Source organism: Carassius auratus, chromosome 21 (assembly GCF_003368295.1).
Source record: "Carassius auratus strain Wakin chromosome 21, ASM336829v1, whole genome shotgun sequence".
NCBI classification, from domain to species: Eukaryota; Metazoa; Chordata; class Actinopteri; order Cypriniformes; family Cyprinidae; genus Carassius; species Carassius auratus.
Window position 1 is genome coordinate 20466566 of NC_039263.1, and position 23914 is coordinate 20490479.

The following is a 23914-nucleotide window of genomic DNA, read 5'->3' on the forward strand; positions in this document are numbered from 1 at the left end:
CAAATACGTTGGTATTTAATGCGATTGCGTCATATTTAAAAGTTTAAAGGGGTAAGGGAAATGAAAAACCTGCATGCAAATATGCAAATTTATTCTTCATGTGTTTTGCTTTGGCTGCGTTACGTATCTGGATGCATGGCCACGGTGGACTGCGCCTCACTGTAACAACTTTTCGTGGTATTTTCCTCCCAGTTGAGTTTCTATAGAGACGCCTCATGTTGCTGGTGTGACGGTTCCTGCTCCGGTGGAAAGTAACCAATGAGCGGCAGGAGTGCGGGTGTCTGGTTACTCCCTCTCTCGTCTCCAGCGAGCAGGAGGGCTCACAAGACGGAGACAGAGAGCTGAACCTCTCGGGCTGGAAGAGTGACTCGGCTTCCCAAAGGAACCAAAGACGCGCTGGCCGTTTTCAGCCGCGTTAAGATCATCTTAGTTTACGTGCAGCGTGGACGTTTTTACGCATTATTCTTTAAAGAGAAACCAAGGAGTGCGGGTTAAACCATTTTTTTAAACGGATACCATGGACCTTACGGTCGAAGTAGTTCTTATGAAGTAAAACCTGTTGCCAGTTCGACTCGAGCTGGTTTTCCATATTTCAGGTTTGCTGGTGGATGTGATGCTGGACTCTTGTTTGTGCACTGGCTGGTAGTTGGAGCGAAGTTTGAAGTTGTAGCCCACTTATTTGAGAGGTAAGTTTATTTTTTACATAAATGCTTTTTTTGTGTGTTTGATGCTCGCAAAGTTTACCAGCGTTTATATTGGTCTATAAACCGCGCAAGTAGCTTTGCGCTGGCCATGAGCCACCAGCTTTTGGATTAGGAGAGCTCTTAAAACCCGACTTTTATTCGAGCTTTATCATCACAGACTTCAGAAAAAATTTCAGGAAGGCGTAATGTATGTAAAATATAACCGCTGCAGTTACAAAATATGTCAAATGTTGCGCCGTGTTGGATGGTGCAGCACTTTGGAAGTAACCGCAGGTGTTTAAAACTCGTATCTGATGAAGGCCATTGGTACACTTGAACGATAGTTTGGTGCCTTTAACATATAGTTCAGTAATATTGAAATGAATGACTTTTGTGGACTTATTTGGTAGAATTATTAAGGATATGTCGCTGTTTTGGCTCGTTTTTGTAGCGTGACCACCAAACCATCACATTACAGGTCTAGTGAACCCTTTAATGGGGAATTTTTAGTTATTAAAGTTAAAAAGAATGTGGTCTTAACACAAAAGATTAAAACTAACTCCAAAGTGCAATGAAGAAAAATACATTTAATAACTATTGTACACATGAACACCATAGCACATGAACGTGGTAATGAAAGAGAGTTTAAAATTTTTGATATTGTGACGTACAGGCCTAGTTTTGTGCTGCTTGTCAGTATTTCAATGGATTACTACCTGACAATAGAAATCCCAATTTCAGTAAAATCACTTTTATCAAATCCGTTAATCCCAAATGACCTGAAAGTAATGTATAAAGTGTAATTCCAGTAAACAAATTATAATCACAGACCAGTACCAATCTATGTTACCACCACAGTACTTTTTAGAAGATAGTACTTTGCTTTTTATATCTTAATGACCACATCATCAGTTTGAGAAACCTCTCATCCTCAGATCCACTTCGGCTCGCCAAAGCTGTCATTTGAGAGCTGAAACTTGTCATTTTTAGTCTGTTTATATCTCACGATGCCACTCCTGATCTAATGGCATGAGGAACTGTCTCTTTCCAGAGTAAACATGAGCAGTTCTTATGAAACTGCTCTGTGTGGTTTGCAGTTCACAGAATTTGCAGTAAAAGAGCAGCTTCTTGCACAGAGGAATGTTCCTGACAGTGAGGGTGTCTGATTCATCCAGCCATAGTCATAGGGGCCAATACGAGTTCTTGTTTTCTTTTGTGTGGTGGTCCGAAGGTTTGTTTTATCCTCCGCGCCTAGCTCAATGGGTCTTTTGTTTCAGGTCTCCATTGCTTACATCTGGGTTGTGTGAATCTGGCTTGGTATTCTCGCCTACAGAAACATCTCAAAGTTCCTTTGTGCAGGACAGGAGATGGTTCAGACTTACTAGTCCAACTTTGACAGTTCAGTCTTTCCGTTGTAGACTGTGTTTTGAGCACTTTGTTGGAGCAAAATTGGATGGATGTGAAAGTAGGCAGACGGTGAAAGCGGTTTACCTACGTCCAGTGCATGAGGTCACCTTTGGCTGTCTGAATCCAGCTGCTATGTATTTTGGTGAGCTACGAGCCTGTCAGATGGATTATGGTGCTTATTATGTGATGTAACCGCCATTTGGATGGTGCATTTAACAGGTGACTTGAGGGTAAGAAAGTGCGTGAGTGCTGGTTTGCTTGCTAGCAATACATTTGTGTAAATGTTTATTCAGTTTCCTAACATTTGGTTGAATGGGAAGCGTCGGTAGGCGACTTTGAGAAAGTGTCTCAGTCTTGGTTGGCGTCTGGTTTCACTAAAAGAATAACATAAGTTTCAAGTTATTTTAAGCAGCTTTGTGTCCACTGGTTTTTCCACTTGTGATCTAAAGAAGATCTTTCTTGCTAGATTGCGAAACGAGTCGAACGGAAGTCTCAGTTTTGATGGCTGCCTGGATCAAACCCCACCCTCACACCTTTGATGCTAATTCTGCTCCTTCAGTGTGTTATTTTGTTCAGGCCTGTCTCCACTGAGGAAATTCCATCTCTGCTGAACCACAGTTCAGTGCACTTTTACACGCCAGGCGCAGGTTTTTAGTTCGGCTAAATGCAGTCATCTATGTGAGGTGTTTTTCTGAACAGTGAACACCACTTTGGAAAGTGCATTTGTAATCTCTTTTGCACTCTGCGTTGTGCTTATTCTGAGAAAATGCCTTTAAACGCATCTTTATGTTCTACCGACAGATTTAGCCTAGTTTTCTGTTCTGGGACGGTGCTGATGCATATTTTTAATGATGTCTTGGAATTAATGGATTCTTGAGGACAGAAATAAAGCTTTAGGCTAAATATTTTATAGAATGATAGACTACTGTTGAAAAATATATATTTTTGAAAGAAATAAATTACTTTTTATTCAACAAGTATGCATTAAATTGATAAAAATTGAGTTTTATTTATTTATTTTTTTACAAAAGTTTTCAATTTCTTTTGAATGTCCTTTTCATCAAAGAATCCTGGAAAAAGTTTCCACACAAATATTAAGCAGTGTTGAGGATAATATCAAATGTTTCTTGAGCAGAACATCAGAATATTAGAATGATTTCTGAAGGATCATGTGACTCTTAAGTAGGCCTGTCACGATAACAAATTTTGCTGGAAGATAAATTGTCCAAGAAATTATTACGATAAATTATAATATTGTCGTTCTAAGACCAGTTTCAACTAATATAATGATAATGGCATAATAATGCAGGTACACCTTTTCAAAGATCATTAAACTTATTTTATGACAGATTCAGAGCAAGAAATACCAACATGTTGACTTTGTGTGGCTTAAAATTAATGCCTCGCATTTAGTTAGAATGACACAAGCGCACCAGGTCACGTGACAAGAACCAACTCAATCAGCTTCCTTCGGGGTGAAATTCCCTGTTTATTTTGAAGAATTGGGGGCACCCAAACACTGCAGAGTTTTTTACTTTTCTTCGTAAATAAATCTTCTAGCAGAGTTACAGCAAGGGTTTTTGGGTGGTGGAAATCCATTACTGAAATTTCCTTACTGAGATCGCAGGTGATGGATGCAAAGGACATGCGATGATGGATGCAAAGCGAATGCGTGCGCATGTGTGTGTGTTTGTGTGTGTGTGTTAACTCACTGGGCACGTTGGCACACGCAACCACAATCCTACAGACATATTTAGCGGAGCAAGCCAAATGAAGCATGCAAAAAGTATGCCCATTTTGACAGAAAGTGCAACGAAGTTACTTGCAAAATATTCTACACAGTATTAAAATAAAGTAAAATAGTTGTGCAAGTACAATGCTGTATCACTTGCGATGCAAACATCCATAAGCAAATGAAAGGCACTTCCCAAAGCTGGCCGCTCTTGCCAGACGTTATCTCTTTATTCCCGGGACATCTGTGCCATTGGAGAGGGTGTTTTCTACCGCGGGCTGACCACAGGCTGCGCTACAGACTAACCCCACATCATGACATGTTAAATTTTTTTAATAAAAATTGTAAAAAATTATATATTATATATATATATCGGATATTATCGAGCTCATTTTATTTTTATCGTGCGATTAATTGATTTATCGACTATCGCGACAGGCCTACTCTTGAGACTGGAGTGATGATGATTGAAATTCTGCTTGCATCACAAGAATAAATTGTTTTAAAATATATTCAAATAAAAAAAGGTTATTCTACATTTTAATAATATTTCACAATATTACTGTTTTTACTGTATTTTTTTTTAATCAAATAAATGCAGCCTTGGTGAGCATAGGAGACTTCTTTCAATTCTCTTTCTAATGTTTGATTTGACACAAATAACTAGACTTATTTTTGTTTTAACATGATGCAAGGGTGTTGTGGGTGGTTGGTTGCCGGATGTTCCTGTGTTGTTGCTAGAGTTATTTTGTAACACAATTTCTTGTGTTGCGGTAAACAAGGCGTACAAAGTAAGCTTTAAAATAAAAAATGTAATTCAGTTTTGGGATTGTAGTTTTTTTGGGGGGATGCTTCACATATTTTGGGTTTTTCCAGGACGGAAACTTTTTGAAAGCTGGTATAATGTGCATTCTAGTGGGATATACAAGTCAAACTTGGCTGCTTTCCGGGGCACAGTGTATAGTACCTTTGGTCTAAGCTCAACACATGGCGGACATCAGTGCATCTGACCCAGAGAAGACTTGCGAGTGGGCAGTTTTATTCCGGAGGCCTCTGGTTTTCTCTAGAACTCTACTCAAGAGTCTTAATTACTGATCACACCATTGGGAGAAGAAAAAAGGCTGTGGAAACCACCCACCCACACTGATCTGGGATCAGAGCCGCCCTATGTGAACTGCAGACTGTACCATTATGGAATGGATTGCAAAACTGACAATAAATCAGAATTAAAGGGAGGATCTAGCAAACCTTGAATGTAGAAATGGTTTTGGCATTGAAATAGATTGGGAAGGGTGAAAGTATAAAACATATACAATGTTTTTGCTAGTGATAGTTAATTTCAAAATAATTTAAGTGCTTTAGTCATTGAGTTTCCTGAAAATGGTTATTAGTTTCCTAGTTTAACAGTATCTCTGATTTAAGAGTTGGATTAAACTGCATTCAGAACAGATCAGGAATGTCAGGAACATCAATTATCTTGGCATTCATTATAAACATTTATTATAAACACCAAACTTTAACAAATTTATGTTGGAAAAGTAGTCCACAAATAAACTTAGGCTCCCATAATGTAACTTTGCATGTTTCACATGCTTGCATTATGTAATTCTATGCAAATTATGTAAATTGATGCATGTTTCAGATGATGGAAACGTGATTTATTGCAGTAGATTATTATTTTTCACTGTTGTTATTATAATTTTTTTTTTTTTTTTTTTTTTTTTACAAATGTTTTACTATTTAACTTCATAAATTAAACTTTAAAAGACTGGTGATGCTCATGAAGGAAAGAAAAAGAGGAAAGGAGGAGTTGTTTGGCATAATTCTGGTCCCCACAGAAACCTTGTTATTAGTAGAAATGGGAGGAAGTAGAGTAGTAAGGTCCAGGTATGAGTGTAGAAATGATAGAATGAGCAATGAACATTCATGATGAACTTACACTAGCAAATTGGTGGAATAGGAAGAGAGAGAAGAAGATCAGGGGCTGGGTCAATCTTTCAGCTAAGTAGTGACTCATCCAGGGCAAGGGAGTTCTACCTTATAAAAGTGTGTGTTTTGTTTTCGCTGCTGAAAATATGCACTGATTCATCATGGTGCAGTAATCTGGTCCTACCAGTCACCTGTGCTACTGCAGGTAGAAGTCTACTGTTCTCATCTGCTTTTACAGTAGCATGTTGGCAGAGCCTATAGTGACATACAATTGTAAAAGTTTATTTATTATTATTTTTTTTTTAAATGGTTCTCGGTTTTGCTCAGATTCCAGATTTTAGTTTTGAAATCAAGGAGCGACACAATACATTTAAGGTTTAATTGTTTAGAAAAAAAAAATCAGTTCTGTAGCTACATAGGCCATAATAAATAAATAAATAAATAAATAAATATATATATATATATATATATATATATATATATATATATATATATATATATATATATATATATATATATATGTGTATGTGTGTGTGTGTGTGTGTGTGTGTGGTCTCTTGTTCTCTTCAAGGCTGTATTTATTTGATCAAAAATACAGAAATTTCTAATTGTTTTTCTGTTTTAATAAACTTTAAAATATAATTTTATTTCTGTGATCAAATCATCTTTACTCAAGTCTTCAGGATCACATGATCCTTCAGAAAACATTCTAATATGCTGATTTATTATCAGTGCACATTTATATTTTACAAAGTGAAAATTTTTATATGTATTCATGTAATTTTATATCATGTATTAACTATTTATATTTTTTTCATTTATACATTTAGAAGGTTTATCAGTGATGCATGAATTTATGCTGAAATATGTTTATAGCATTATAGAATATTTATAATATTCACAGTGTTCACATCAACAAAATTAGCATATTTTAGTCCATTATTAATTGATTATTTGGTAAGGTGCATTCTACTGTTTAAATACATCTAACTTTCATTTGAAACCTGCATGCCATTTTTAGCTCATGAACCTCCAGTTGATAACTAAGCTACTGTTTTAAAGCCGAAATGTGAAGAATTTAATTGAAGGAAGCATTGTTGCATCTGATCTGGGAAAATCTGTGTATGAGGTTTTCCTGGCTCTAAGGTTTTCCTTATTTTAACAGATTGAGTAAGAGAGAGAGGTAACAAGATCCAGCAAAGGATTCTGGGAGTTTGGGTGTTTTTTTTGTTTTTTTTGCCTTTTCTTGGCAAAAGCATCTCCAAAAAAGATTTTCGGCTCAGCTTACTGGCATCGAGCTGTTTTTAGAATTACAGATGCTTTAACCGGGTCCAACCACAGATTAATGTTATGAGAAAATGAAACATCCTCTCTATTGGCCTTTGCTGTTCCGTTGGAAACTGTTAGCCCATGCTTCTGTTTTTATTTGACTGCTTCTAGAGTTTTATTCTTGAATCTGTGTTTTGCCAAGTTCTGCAACAAAATGGAAAATATTGAAATGATGACTCCCATCTCAGGCATTAATGGGAAAAACAGAGGGCCTGTATCATCTGTAGGTGGGTGAGCGAGAACAGGAAAGTCTCCTCTGGGTGAAGGGTTTCGCCCGCGTGACACATAATATTTCAAAGATTAATCCTTTTAAAATCCTGGTTACTCTGAGCAGGAAAACCCTGACCACGCTCATTGTTTGTGTTTCCTCAGCTCGCTCGGCACTCTGGGAATAAGTTGGCCTGAATCTACTATCCATTGCAGCTCTTCTTTCAGTACTGTCTAGTTAAGGGCTTTATGTTTCATATCTCACCTCATTGCTGCTGCACTGCTTCATATTTTAAAAGATCTATAGACCATTAATGAAAACTAATGAGCAGGTTGGTATAAAAATAGCAACATTTAGATAGCAATCAGGATACGTTTTCAATATGGTGGAATGCAGGGTTATTATGGTTAACTGAAACCATAAAATATACATTTATGTAACTTAAACATTAACTGAAATAAAATGTACAAAAGCAAAGTTAAAATTTCAGCTATAACACTTTTTTTTAATTCTATTTAATTTTTTGATGTTCTAAAATAACAAACTAAATCTGAAATAAAAATGACTAAAAACAATGAATACAAATTTAAAACATGAATGAAATTAAAATGAATAAAAACTATATACGTAGACATTACTTACAATAAAATAGTATTAAAATGACAAAAACACAACAAAATTAATAAAATATTAACAAAAATTTAAATGGTAACAAAATATAAAAAAAATCTAGTTCAAAGTAAAAAAAAAAAAAAAAAAAAAAAAATCTGTTATAGTAATCATAATGAAATCACACCGGTGGAATGTAATAATTTTATATGCAAACTATGGTCAGCTAATTTTAAGGGATTATTTACAGTAAGGTTCAGTAGCAACAATATTTATTATCATCATAAACTTGACTAAAGTAATAGACATCAAAGACACATTTCAAATGAAGCTTAGTGTTACAGAAGTAAGTTAAGGTTGTTTGTGTGTTTTCGGTTGTGAGTCAAGCACTGTAAAAACAGGCTTTTCTTCCTTCTCTAGAAACATTTTCCCCAGACGTGCAAGATTTCTTCTTAAAGTGATTACATACCCCATAACCCAAATTCCCCTGCAGTCTGAAGCGGTTCAGTGCTGCTGGATGCTTTTTAACATGTTTAGAAGTATGTGCTGTCACGCATAATGACTAGGAAAAGACACATTATTGAAATTTGCATAGTGAAATAAACAAACACTTGGATCTGAGAGCTCCCAGGATTGTTGGGAAGGTCTAACACATGCTATGTTGGGAATGGAATGTTAGCGTCCTGCATACTGTGTGCTATATACTGAATCCTGCATGCAGTATGTAACACATTGTTCACACATGACTAAGTTGCGTGTTTAGTTTAACACACAATAAGTACAGTTATATTGCATTCTAATTTTATCTAAATTTGTATGAACTGTTTGCTAATATTGCCTCTGGATAATTTGTTGCACATAAAAGGAATATTCTGCATTCAGCTTAAAATAAGTACAATTAGTGACAATGTTGATTAGCACAAGGTAATAATTTTAAATCAAAGCTAAGGACAGGTGTTTAGATTGTGACCTAATTTGTGGAGTATTTTTTTTTTTACAATAACACTGTGTTATTCTTTAGGATTTGTATAGTTAACTAAAACTAAAAGCTTAAATCGTAAAATAAACAAAAGCTTTACATGAAATATATTTAATTTATATGAAAAAAAAAAATGTTCATCACATTTTCATTTCAACTTCTGAAATACAACTTTATAGACATTAAAAACAAAACAATTACAAAAACAAGCAATTAAATGACTACAACAAAAAATTAAATGAAAACCAAATTTAAAAACAAAAATGGACATTTTTTTTATTAAAAATATTTTAATATTATATCAAACTATAATAGTGTGCCAATGAAATTAAAATAACATTGGTTCACATGAATATTGTTTTCTTGTGACTATACTGTTGAAACACTATTCAATGTTTCTCTTCCATTGTAAGTGCGTCACTGTAGATTTTTGTTAAGAAAATAAGGGACAAGCAGAAGTTCTTTTTTTGTGGTAATCAATATTATGCCACAAGTTTTGTCAATTAAGCTTAGGAAAATTGACCACTGGGAAATCAAATTCAAGTATTCCTTGTCATGTGATTATTCAGTGCAAAAATTAGCTTGCTGTGTAGTTTCCTATTCTGAATTTTGTGCATTTGCCTGAAACTTTTTATCCCAAAAGACTGTTGTTGGATTTGATCAGTTCATGCGTTCCCTGGGAATGGAAACCATGACCTTGAATAAAGCCCATATTCTCACACTTGTCCTGTCCTGTTCCGCTGTGGCAGAGCGTACCGGTGGGAATGAACCAGTGCTCCACAGCACCCCGAGAGACTAAACATTCCACTCGCTGCCTGTGCTGGAATAACAAAAGCAGAGGAAAACAATCTGCATACGACAGCCCCCCACAGTAAGGGCTAATGAGGCGTAAGGGAGGGGTCCGGAGCTCACTTTCCTCTCCTCATATCCCTCTTTCAGAGAGTTTCTCATCCCCAGTGAGCATTCCTGCATAAATATGCGCTTATCTGTGGTGCTTTCTCTCTCATGTGGAATGACCTGCTCTCACTGCTGGGGCCTTGAGTATCTCCGATGGAGGTTGATTGCCACGTCTTTATGCTAGTGCATTCTTGATGGGTTTTGGTTGCTGAAAAATGAAAGAAAAAAGCAACACCCCTTAATCAAGGTTTTCGTGGTCACACGATTCCATTTTTTTTTTTTTTTTTTTAAGATCATTTTCATTTTTATGTTTCCTTTTACATGGGTTTTTTTTTTTTTTTGGGTGGGGGGGGGGGGTTGTAATATATAATATTAACTATATAATATTTATGTGGAATTATAATTTTATAATAAAAACTATTTATATAATTATTATTATATAAACTCTATATATTTAATTGTGTGTGTATACTTGTATATAGTTTATTTAAAATTAAATTACATAAATGTAATTATAATTATACATTTATAATTAATACATTTTATAAAATCTTATGAAATTATAATTTTGTTATAAAACAAACGTACACACACACACACACACACACATATATATATATATATATATATATATATATATATATATATATATATATAAATAGGTGTTGTCAAACGATTAATAGCAATTAATCACATCCATTATGTATGTGTACTGTGTATATTTATTACATATAGATAAATACACACACATAGTTTAGATATAATATAGAAATATATTTCATATATAAACGTAACACATTTTTATTAAATATATGCATGCATGTGTTTGTATTTATATAGACATAATATACAGTTATAAAAAAGCATTTTTGTATTAATGTAATACCAATTTCAATAATTTACATTTTTATAATTCAGTTATATACATTTATAATCCTAAATAAATTGTATAAAATATTTATATGAAATAATTTTATAAGAAATAATTTTTTATTATGTTCTTATGTTAATTGAATGAATGTATAAATAAAAGACTTGACAGAAGACTGACAGAAGTCAGAAATGTGCTCTGATGACAGTCCCCTCTGATGTGCCACGCACTAACTGAAAAGTCTGACTCCACAGTTCAATTGAAATGTGACACACAAATATTTAGGTAGCCCCACTTAATGCCCGCTCAAAAGTAATCCCTTTAACCCTGAGCTTCCCCTGTCACTCTTGCCTCACAGCATGCTGGGATTTCCAGGGGTTTACAGCTATTTGTAACTAAAGCTGGCAGCAATGCAGATGTTTGGACAAAATAACGAACAATTTCACTGCAAGGAGTGTAACTGACCCCACCCTGACAATTAAACCTGACGGGACACAAGGCCTTCGCTTGTTTTATGACGTTATGGTGAATGTTGTACAGTTTGAATCAGCTGGACAATTTCAAGAGTGTTTTTCTTTTCAGAATTGCATTTAAAATGAAATGAATCACAGGTTTCTCCTCAACGAGTCTGTGTGGTATTCTGTAGAGATCTCGCTGTGACAAACAGCATGTACACAGCATGACATTATGCGAGCTTCAGGAGAGAGGATGAATAAACAGCTCTTCCTGGAAGAGCATGTGCACACAAGCAAAAATCACAATACTTTGATTCTTTTTCTACATCAATTTCTGTTAAATGTGAAGTAGGGCTGCACAATTAATCGCATGCGATTGTCATGCGTGTCTCTTTAGTAAAGCTGGTTCAGTGATTAGTACTAAATATCCATCACCTGCTTTCAGATGTAGCGGCACTTAATATACAGAGCCGTAGTTCGCTGACAAGCTGTGCAATATCTTGTAATAGATGTCTTGTAAAGTAACTAGTTTTAAAATCGAAGTTAAAGTGAGGCATTTCAGTTTTTGGAGGCTTTTTATTTATTTTTTTTATACAATTACGTTGCGTTATTATAGCTAAAATCATAAAAGAAACATTTGTTTTGTTTAAATAAAATAAAATGTACCATAATATAATATAATATAATATAATATAATATAATATAATATAATATAATATAATATAATATAATATAATATATAATATAATATAATAATGTTCCTGTAGCTCAATTGGTAGAGCATTGCGATATAAAGTGTTGGGGGTTTGATTCCTCGGGAACACATGATAGTTAAAAAATTGATAGCCTGAATGCACTGTTAGTCGCTTTGGATAAAAGCATCTGCTAAATGCAGACATTTTATTTAATTTTAAATTTAATATAATTTATCTGGTTTCAGTATGTACATACTCATTACGTAATCATCTCATTGAATTAAAACAAGTTAACGCTTGTTAAGGTCCTTGATGCGTGTATGTACATTGATAATGATTGTAAGAATAACATGGGTGTGTTTTGTGACCCCACAGGCAGCATGCATGTGTCTCTGGCTGAGGCGCTGCAGGTGAGAGGAGGGCCACTGCAGGAGGAGGAGGTCTGGGCCGTCCTGAACCAGAGCGCAGAGAGTCTGCATGAACTCCTCCGCAGAGGTAAACCACCGTCCTGACTCACAGTGAAGTGATAACATCTCTCACCGGTACCCAGCCACGCAGGTTCAGAACACGAGGCCTTGGGATGGCCGAGGCAATCTGAGACCTTGGATAGCAGTCTGATATCTTTGGAGTGCAGAAGAACATTTGTTGATAAAACATTTCCAAAGTATTTAGCGATCTGCTCCAAATACGCAGTTTTTTTAGCAAATGAAACAGACTATCTGGCTGTCTTTGGTTACAGTGTAAGCCATACGGTTATATAAAACCGGTGTTAATGCCAGTCATCCAAAACTGAAGGAGTATGAGGCTGAAATTGCTGAAAATAATATTTGTAATAATAATAATAATAATATTTAGTTCTACTTATTTAATAAAAATAAACAATTAAAAAGGGCATATTCGCCATTGGAATCAGTGAGTTGTAATTGTGAGTATGAATTCAGCAGGTTTGAAGGTTTTTTTTTTTTTTTTTTTTTTTTTTTTATGATACAATCATCTGTGGCCTCTTCAGAACCTGGTAGTTTATGTTGCCAAGCAACATGCAGCGAATGCTGACTTATTGTGAATATGCTGAAAAATCAGACCTTGTGTGTTCCAAACCACTAGTGCGGTGCCATTCAGATTGTTTTTGTTGTCTTGCAGAGTATTTTTCTTAATAGTTTGTGGTATTTTGGAGATTTACATTCCATTTCGGCCATTATTGGAATTATCTGAATAAAGATTGTCTCGCTGTCTTTGCTTTTCGGTTCCTTTTTTGTTTCTCCAATACTTTCCGCTCTCTTTCTGTCTGAATTTTTCCTCGTTCACCTGGTTTCTCTGGTTTGGCCGGTCTGTAGCATTTTGCGGTTTTCTTCAACTTGATTTTTTGTACTTCTTCCCCAATTGTATTGCTTCTTGTCATTAAAGCTAAGTAACTGTATAAAATGTCCCAGATTGACATTTCAGATGTCATCCAATATCGTTTTAATTTCCACTCTACAGTTAGCCCATTGAATTTCATGTGCTAACCTTGTGTTTGTTTGTGACGAATATAAAAATTGACCATGGTGGCCATAATTTTCATCAAAATTACTATGAAATATTACATGCTACTGTAGGTAAAATATGCTATCTGATTTGGTAAGCAAATGCACTAAGAACACTAGCAACTGCATAGAAATGTGCTAACACTAAGAACACCTTAGCATCCACAAATGCGGTAAAATGCTCCTTAAGAATCACCTAGCAATCCATTAAAACACAGAACACTTTAGCAACCACATAGTAATGGACTAAACCACTTGTAACATCTTATCAACTATGTAGCAATGTGCTAAATCCCTCAGGACACCTTAGCAACTTAGCACCTTAGCATAACAAGGCACTAAACACTAAGAAAACCACATAGCAATTTGCTAAAAACAACAAACACAGTTTAGCATCCTATCAATGTGTTAAACACAAAGAACACCATAGCAAACTTGCTAGCAATTTGCTAAGAACACCTTAACAATCGCGTAGAAATTTGTTGAACACAATCAACACACTTTAGCAACTGCATAGCAATGTGTTAAACTCTAGGAAAACCTTATAGAAATTCCTTAAAAACAAGGAAGATTCACTCACATTGGTTTCCGAAAATGTACAGATTTAGCCATTTGTAGTCAAACTTGTTGTAATTGTGAAAATCTGTGATTTGTTTTTGGTGACTGTGGCTAATATAAGGTTAGCATAGTTTTATTGTTGGAATGATCAGAAGTAGTTTGGTATTTTGGTTGGAGCCATAGTTATCATGGTTTTTGAAAAGGAAGCTAAAGTTGCAGGGATTGTTTGAAATGAAAAGCAATTTAAACTGAGGCTATATCTGTCTTTATGTGAATACCCTGTGGCAAATAACAAGCAGTTTTCCCTCAGACCACAGCTATGTCACACTTCCCATGCAGTTACCTCACAAAATGTCTTTGAATATTGTTTTGTTTTGTCCCTTTCTTACAAACAATTCAACGCCATTACGAGCATCAGCTGTGACGTTATCAGTACGTTCAACAGGATTCTTTTGTAAGGTGGTTATTCAGTCTGTATGTGTGTTTAGCATTGTCTTCTGCCAATTCACACCTGTTTAAGAGTGATTACAATAAATCTCTGGCCTCCTCAAAAGCTGTCAGTGGACCAAAAATAGCATTTATCAGTCTAATTCAAAGACGTGCGTCTGTGCAGAAAAGCTTTTCTATCTTCCGGTAACACTTTGGTGAAATTTCTGAGAAGGCTTACTCAGCCTTATGTCCGTCTGCTGTCCCTCTGTATGGCTGTGTGGGCTAGTGTTGTGTGTCACCGCTGTGAACAAAAGCCTCTTTATTGTCCCACAGCACGGTTTCGTGAAGAGCAGTTTGGTGGGCAGTTTGAGATGATGCCAGCTTCTCTCTGCCGATATCTGTGGACGTTTACGCACAGATCTTGAGACTCTTGACATGTCTTTCTCACAGTCAGGGGACAATTCTCGTTCTGTCAGCATTGAAGACAGTCGTTGCCCCTCTTTATTCTGCAGAACTGGCCAATAGCCAGTAGGGTTTGAAGCGTAATTAGGCCCCTTGTCTTCAGGGTCAAAGAGGCCGATGATGATGATAAAGATGATGTAGCTGCCTCGGCATGAGCTCACAGGGGGAACGAGGACTCTCCTCGTCTCACACTAGCTTGTTATCTGGCCTTGAGTTGCTCTGGGCGAACACTTGCTGGCAAAGGGCCCTCTTGACTAAGTTTGCAGAAATTCTGTGCCCTGGTTCGAGAGTCATGGGACGTGATTTGAGCAAGTCAGCAAAATGACCTTATATATTTGGATACCCTGAGCACTTGTTTGTGAGAAGTCCTGAGTTTGCTTTATATAGCATGCTATTTTAATTTGGAAGGTGATGCTTGTGTAAAAAAAAAAAAGTTCAAAAGTAATAATGATCCAAAAGTTTCCACCGTTGCTTGCATTTTAAAATAAGTATTTATGTCATTGGTTATGCAGTAATCCTGAACATCTAAAATAAACAGATACTGACTAAATAAACAGACTAGGGCTGGGCAATATGACAATATTATCATATATATATATACGATGTCTCGTAAGTATCGCAAATGTCAACAGTCAGGTAACAGACGATTATCAACATTATGGGAAAAATATTTTACACAGAGCCATTCATAGAGTCAACATACAGGTCTTTTGCATGCAAGCATTAAATAATTTAGTAGGAGGAATAGGAACCTAAAATCTATTCCATATTCATTAATTCATTAAAATTAAATTTGGATTCTGCTTCTTGATTTCCGTATGCACATTTATTGTGATTTCAACTGCGAAAAGACAAAAAAAAAATGTAACTCACTTCTGCACTCCTGCACTGTTTTTTTTTTCTGTATTTTTCAGATTTTATTTTAACAGACTGTATAATCATGAAAAACCACAAACATGACAGTTTAAATTTAAAATACACAAATTTCTTCAGCACATATTTCAGCACAGTATTTTTACAGATTTTTTTAAAATGGTGTATACATTATAATTATGTTTAAGTAAGCTGAGATATAGCACTTTAAATTCTTAATTCATTTGCAACAACACTTTATAGTTTATAGGATTACAACATTCATAGGCTTCTCAGCTCGCCCCTCAACATGCATGCGTTCAGAGTTTCGGCAGCCCAACACAGAACATTATATTGTGGGTGTTGTATTTTGATTAATACACTAAAAAATGATAATTACAATACAAAATTTACATTTTAAATTACTCCTAAATAAATAGAGCCGTTATTTTTGTTTTGTTAAAAATGGCCAAAAGAGACCTCCGAACTAGTATCCTATACTAGAAAAAGAATTCAACTTTTTGCTCAGAATGCGAGTTTAATACCTGCATGATTTTAATTACACATGATAAATATAAAAAAGAAAGGGAAACGTCGGAAAATAGGCTTATAGTAATTTCTTGAATAAAATATGTCATCAACATGCATTTATCATTCTTACAATCACCGCCAAAATGTCCAACTTCAGCATGATGAACTTTGAAAATTGGGTTTTATTATTTTTCCTCACAAAATGAAATTCATTTCAAACACAAATTTAACGGCAAAGCTAATATTTTCTGTTAGTTCAGTCACAAACTAAGAAAAAGATAACCAAACTTTGTTGCAATAATTAAGACCAAACTGAACATGGTGGGTGTTTATGGTGCGTGTCGGGATTGTTGGGAGTGGTGGAGGTGGGGCTTAAGTGACTATTATCGCATATCGCAATATTTTTTAAGGCTATTATCGATATTTTTGAAGTCAGTAGACACATGTTTGATGCTGTATTTTCACTTTATCTTCTATAATAAGAAGTTTGCTGCTTATTCATGGCATTTGTTCAAATATCTTATTTCATTTTGTTTTCTCCTTAGTAGAGTTTGTGATGCTATTTTTGGCTGTGACCTCATTGGGAACGCCAGTAGATGACCGGGCTAGTCTCTGATAGGACAGATAAAACCTTATCAGATAGACCCCTTCTGAGATATTTCCAACTGTTCGTCAACTTCCCTCTCATTATCAACTACTGACTGAGTTTTAGCACGCCCACATCTCCAGCTTTTAGTAAGAAGTTTTAGCAGTGAATGCCAAAGATTGGTATGTTACCTGTATAGGTTAACAGGGAAGGTATTTTAATAAAGATGCTGGAGTAGCTACTGTGCTGGAGGCAAAACATGAGTGTGCACTGCTAGATTTTCACAAAAAGCTCCAACCACGGTCAGACAGTTTCCACAGGAAACCTGTGTTTACTTTGGGAATTCCAGTGCTTTATAGCATTGCTGCTTGACTTTCATTTTTCATTATTTTTAGTTTAAACACTTTCTGGCTTTTTAATAAAGTTTCTGAAAATCTGTTTTGTTAATTTGTTTATTTGCACAACCCCTAACCCTAAATACTATATTAGAGGCTTAGCTCATTCCACCTACTGATGTGAATGATACCCCTGCCAAAAGAAATTAATAAATAAATTAGAGAGAAATAAACCTCCTTAGACATTCATCACTGTTCAAAAGTTTGAGGTTGAATTTTCAGCATCATTACTCCAGTCTTTCAGAAATCATTCTAATATGCTGATTTACTGCTTAAGGAGCATTTATTATTATTATCAATGTTGCAAACAGTAGTGCTGCTTAATATTTCTGTGAAAAAAGGGTGACTACATTTTTTTTTTTCAGGATTTTTTTTTAGATATTGTTCTTGTTTTTGGCTTTACATGAAATGAAATAAAAAGAAGTTTATCAAGAAGCAGTTCTGCTTTTTCCACTGAATCTTCATATTTCTGTACAGCTGTTCCATCTGTGTTCTGAACGGCAAAGGCTCCATTGTTTTACATTTGCAGCACAAAAGAAGGGGGAAAAAACATCAAAAAGAAAAATGTACTGTCATAAAGAATCATCTTTTTAAGAGAGATCCCAGGGACCTCGTATTTCAAGGAAATTGTTCTCATTCACAGAATAATGTAGCTCTTTATGACATGTCTTTATCCGGATGAAAAAAGAATTTGATTTGCACCACCAAATCTCCATAGTTCCTGAAACGTGTGTTCAGTCAGATTGTGTTGTATTCGTGTTGAGGAAATGTAATTAGGCCAAGGCTATTATCTTCCTTAATTTGTCTAGTAACTTGTGTAGTAACTTTCCCATGCTTTAGCATCAGGACTTGCAGTGTCTTCGAATTTCCTCTCTTCGCTTTACAAAACCGATCCTAGCCAATGTTGGAAACTTGGCTGTTTTCATTGCTATGCACCTAAATGCCAAAGGAACATTTTATTTCTGAACATAATAAGACACAGCTTAAAGACAAGTAGCTTTTTATTTTATCATAATATTCAGGCTAGTCCTAAGAATTGGAGTTTATGGTAAATACTGCATGTTTTTTTCTTTCTTACCTCAGGTTCGACAGATCCGTCTGCGTTGGGTTTTATCATCTCTCCATGGTCGCTGCTGCTCATGCCTTCAGGAAACATCTCTTTCACTGATGAAAATGTCACACAGAATGATCTGAGGGCGTTCACTCCTCCAGAGATGCTGGAGGGTCTCAACCTCTCCTCGCTTTCTGATATGGAAAAGGTACACTATGAATTGTGAAATATGTTTTTTTGGTGGGCATGTTTTTTTTTTTTTTTATCATGGTCTTTTTTTAATGGCTTTTGGTACCAATTTACACCACAAATAGTGAATGCTTTTATTTATAAAATTAAATTGTTTTTGTTTTAAAGAACCCTTTTATCAGTGAGTTTCAAAACTGTCAGATGTTTTTTTTATTTCCATTTTGCAGTCATGTGACAATGAGAGAAAAAGGGAAATTTAAAACTGTTTTCATTGTCGAACAAAAAGGGAAAACTTTGATATTTTTATTACACTTTACATATGCGTTTTATCTCATTTTGATAGTATGCTTCTGTGTACACATGACATTGTTAGAAAGAAATAGATACACCACTACAGTCTCAAGACATGATTATTTGCAGAGAAGTCAGAGGATCTTGTGCATTCTTTGGCACGCTCTTGGATATTTTGTTCCCAAAGCTATTCTTCAGCAGGAAGAACAGACAGAAGAACTAGACAGGGAAGAAACACAAAACTATGCAGATGTGCTAAATATAAAGTTTGATACCGATTAATGCCTAAAACATACTCTGGGTAGCAAATGCTTCTTGAAGACAAGTTTTTATGCAACAGTGTGTCAGAATGAGATGTCAGTTTTTGTACAGTTTTATTATGTGGGCTAAAACATGGGCAAAAATATTCCATAGTCAGATGTTGTCTGTTTCTTTTTTAACTTTCAGATGCACATGTATTCACTTGGCATGACGTTGTTTTGGGGTGCAGACTATGAGATTCCACAGAGCCAGGTAAGACTTTTACATTTAATATTTGATTCCTACATGATGAATGCATTTCATTTAATCAAATTGAATTTAACATTTTAACCCCATATTGGTATGTACAAGGGCTGTGTTCAAAATATCAATACGAAGATGTATCGTCACAGAGATTTGACAATATGAACATCGATGCAGCTTGTCCAGTATCGATATTTTGGCACATGCACAGCTTAATTTGAATACAAGAACACCATTTAAAATTAAAAGTGAAAGGTTTCTAAAAATAATGAATAGAGCTTAATATATAGGCTACAACAAGGTTTAATCTGGCCGCAAAGGAACAAAACCGGGGTTGCCTTATATAAAAAATGATTTTCCCCGAAACATTGCGCAATACATACATATCTGTTAAGTGTGTCAAAGCGGCCTTTGATATTGCAGAGGTCAACTGCTTACAGTTAGCACTGGCCCTAAAGTATGCAGTGTTTCATAAACCGCTGTTTTACTAAATTCTACTGAGGTAAAATTCAGTGCAGTCCTGTGTCATGTTACGTATCGTATCGTGGCCTCTGTATCACGTTACGTATCGTATCGTGACTTTGCTGGTGATACACAGCCCTAGTATGTACGGTGTATTTTCTGCATACTAACTTCGGTCTAAGAATAGATTCTCTACAGTTTAATTTCTCTGTCCCATTGCAACATCATTTTAAATTGAATAAATACCGTATTTTCCGGACTATAAGTCACACTTTTTTTCATAGTTTGGATGGTCCTGCGACTTATAGTCAGGTGCGACTTATTTATCAAAATTAATTTGACATGAACCAAGAGAAATGAACTAAGAGACATGAACCAAGAGAAAACATTACCATCTACAGCCGCGAGAGGGCGCTCTATGTTTTCAGTGTAGACTACAGGAGCACTGAGCAGCATAGAGCGCCCTCTCGTGGCTGGAGACGGTAATGTTTTCTCTTGGTTCTAAATAAATGCGACTTATAGTCCAGTGCGACTTATGTTTTTTTCCTCATCACATATTTTTGAACTGATGCGACTTATACTCAGGTGCGACTTAGAGTCAGAAAAATAAGGTACATTATTTTGGCAAAGGATTGTGACAAATATAGATTGTAGATAATTGACTGTTCACTATTTTTAGCCAATGAAACTAGGAGAACATCTGAACACCGTCCTGCTCAACATGTGTGATGACTCCACACTCACCCGACTGTCCGTACGGTCGGCTCTGGACACCTGCAGCGCTCACATCCGTAACTCCAACTGTGACCCTTCCTTTTCATACATCAGGAAGCTGGTGAGGCTCGTTCTGGGCAGTCTCTCTCAGGTACATGTCTATGCATTTCTTTCAACATTTTGTTGGTTCATTTAAAGTTATGAATATAAGTAGAAATTCTATTAGAGTCATTAGAATGAGTTAAACCTGAGTTTAAGAAAACCGTACTTACTGTACATACAGGAATACAGTGGTCATGTTATTGTTTTGTTGCAAAGGCAACTTTATATTAGCGACAGTATTTTATTTAGTTTTAGTGCTCATTATAAGTGTATATATAACAAAAAAAAAAAATTATTTATTTGTAAAATTTTTAATTGAATTAAAAAAAATTTTTGTTTGATCTGTTTATTTGTATTTATTTGATTTGTTTTGGAATCAGCTATAATTCATAACGGATTCTCGATTCCCACCTCTAATTTTGTTAGTTGATCACATCCAAGTATTTCCGATTCGGCACTAACAATATTTGTGAACATACTGTTCCTATTAACTGACTTGCCTGCACAGTCCAGCCCTATAAAACAGCTTTCAATTAAAAAGGTAGTTAACAGTCTTTCCTGTGCTTGTTTTTTTGTGTTTGATGTCACATCCTGTTCCTCAGCTGCACACTACTCAGTAGTTTAATTGCACAGCAGTACAGAAAGAGCATATTGCTAGGAACAGATGTGTTTCTGGTCTTATTTTCTGCTCGGTGTGTCTTTGTCCACACTGGGAAGGTAAATGTGAAGTAGTCCAGTAGGGATGCAGTCTTCTGATCACTGTTGACTAATGCTGTGAGTGGCTGCTTGGGTCTGTTCTCCTGTGAGCAGCCCTCCTGAGATTGTTTTTCTCAGTCTACATGTCTTCCATTATGTTTGTTTTTTCGTCCTCAGGCAAACCCGATTAAGTACATTTTTATTCAAAATATGTTTTGATTTGATCAGCATAGATCAAGCTTTCTTTAAGTCCTGTAAGGGTATGAAAATCCATTTGCCCCAACACACCATTTAATTTTTTCCCAAAGGCTATTTAAATTTGTCATTAAATCTTTAATAATTAAAGTTTAATGATGATGACGATAATAAATATTATTATTAACATATATCTTATATTTTGTAGCTTATACAATTTCATAAAGTAAACTACTGTTTTAATGGGGGGTCATAATATGTGATTATGATGATGATGATGATAATAATTATAATTATTATTATTCAAAATGTATCTTATTTTTTTGTAGCTTATGCGATTTGGGTGGCTTGTAGAGAATATTTCATAAAGTAAACTACCGCTCATTAAAGTTGCATTTATTTGATCAGAATACAGTAAAAACTATAATACCAATGGGAAATATTATTACAATTTGGAATAACTGATTTCTATTTAAAATTTTATTTCATAAAAATGTAAATTGTAATAAAATACATAAAAAAAAGTATTAGATTCTTGGGATAAAAAAAAAAAAAAAAAACATCTTACTGACCCACACTTTGGAGTGGTAGTGTGTGTTTACATGATGATTTACTGCACAAGAGAAAATAAATTCAGTATAATTTGCTTTAATTTAATCTCATATTTTGATAAAAGTGAATGGTTATTTTTTTATTTCTTTCTCATTTTTGTGCATGACTTTTTTCTTTTCTTTGTTTTAGCTTGATGGTCTGTTGTCTCAAAGTGACAGGGAGTCACTTCCAGAGAGAAGCAAAGAGATTCGTGAACGTCTGCGAGGAAAAGGCCTTCCAGCAGGTAATACACTCCAGATCCCTTATGTAAAAAAGGCATCTATTGCTTATTATATAGGAAAATGAAGATGGGGTTAAACGTACGCAGTTGCTTTCTACTTCTCTCTTACTTTCACTTACACACATGCACACCCAAACACACAGGCATGTCAATACATGCTCACACTCCTGATCTTCCAGTCTTCTTCTGCGAGTTGCTGTTAATAAATGATGAGACTTTGAAATCACAGCTCATGTATTCTCCACTTTCTAATAATCTCTGACTGATTGTTTTAATACTGTGAAGATCTGCGCTTCACGCTGACTCATCACACAGCATTTATCCAGTTAAGAGGAAGTGATTCAGAATGTAAACAAAGCAGGGCTTGGTTCTGACATGACGTGGCTTTAGCCCTTCAGGAGCTGCTGCTTATCACAACAGACGGATAAAAGAGAGGCAAGCCAGAACAGCACCAGCACTAGAAATATCCAGATAATCTTAAGAGAGCAGATAGAAAGTTCTGGGAAATTTTGTAATTTGTGTATATGTTTGTAGATTAATAGTTCTTTCTAATGCAAATAATTAGATTAGAAATAAATCAAATGAAAGATTTAACAACAAAAATGTCTCATGACAATGATACATGATAATAAGAAATGTTTCTTGAGTATCAAATCTGCATATTAGACTGATTTCTGAAGGATCATGTGATGCTGAAGACTGAAGGAAAGATGCTGAAAATTCAGCATTGTATCACAATAATGAATAAAATGTTAAAATATATTATTAAATAATAAAATAAATATGATTTTTTAAATAATATAAATAAATTATATTATTATATAAATAAAAAATATTTTGTAATAATATTAAAATAAATATTGATGGAAAAAATAGTACTGCCTTTTTTCAAAAACATAAAAAAATGAAACGGGGGAAAATGGTGTACAATTTAAAAAAAAAGCAACTTGCATTGCTTGTAAATTTTACAGTTTATTACAAAGACACATCAAGTAACTCCTTGACTTAAACTTAAAATTTAATTTCAAAATGGTATATAGTACAGTATATACTGTTTAGTATGCAGTAGGTTATGATTTTGAACATCGTTTTATTCTAGTCTTCACTAACATCTCTTGGCCTTCTCTTTCACACTGACTTTTTTATGCTTTACAGTTTAATGATGTGCCAAGCAAAAAACTCTTTTCTCCTTTTCTCATCATCTTTTCTGTCCGCTTGTTCTCTGTTCCTCTCCCAACTTTCCAAATCCCTCATTGCATTCGCCCTCCATCTGTCTTCTGTCTGTCTGTCACTCCTTCTCGTCCTCTTCTCTGTGCATAGACAAGAGTTTGAATCGAATCTAGACAAGCACATCACCACAAACCAAAACCAGAAGGTTTCATTTTGGAAAAGATGACCAAATCTTCCCAGTGGTTTCAGCTGCAGCAAAAACACGACCGGACAGTTATGTAACTGAGGCATGGCATCGATCAGCAATAGATATTTCCCAGGGTTTTTTTTTTCCCTGTGTGTTCTGAAGGGTGTTTTGTTTTCGTGCTGTTGTCTCTGGCCACGCATCAGGGTCATGATGTGAGAAAACAAGCCAGCCTAGATGGTGACTCACTTCACGCTGGTTTATTTTTGGCTTTACAGATGTCATGAAACCTCAGCAGTAAAGTAATAACCGTGGTCTCAGACTGTGTCATTGTTCTCATTTCGCAATTTGGATGTTGGTTTACGTTCTCAGAGGTTTTGTGCTCACATTAGCA

The 23914-nt window shown here is 35.2% G+C and overlaps 1 protein-coding gene across 5 annotated transcripts in view; it reads left to right on the plus strand.

Annotated features, from left to right (window-relative positions):
- The first annotated feature begins 297 nt into the window (after positions 1-297).
- The window catches only part of LOC113038882 (tyrosine-protein phosphatase non-receptor type 13-like), a 64618-nt gene continuing 41001 nt past the window's right edge, over positions 298-23914 (plus strand). For all 5 annotated transcript variants that reach the window (XM_026196662.1, XM_026196664.1, XM_026196665.1 and 2 more), the window contains exons 1-6: positions 298-686; positions 12170-12289; positions 18214-18389; positions 19109-19174; positions 20307-20492; positions 22076-22169. In XM_026196662.1, coding sequence (XP_026052447.1) covers positions 12175-12289; positions 18214-18389; positions 19109-19174; positions 20307-20492; positions 22076-22169 — 637 coding nt within the window. In that variant the 5' untranslated portion in view covers positions 298-686; positions 12170-12174. The remainder of the gene's footprint in view (positions 687-12169; positions 12290-18213; positions 18390-19108; positions 19175-20306; positions 20493-22075; positions 22170-23914) is intronic.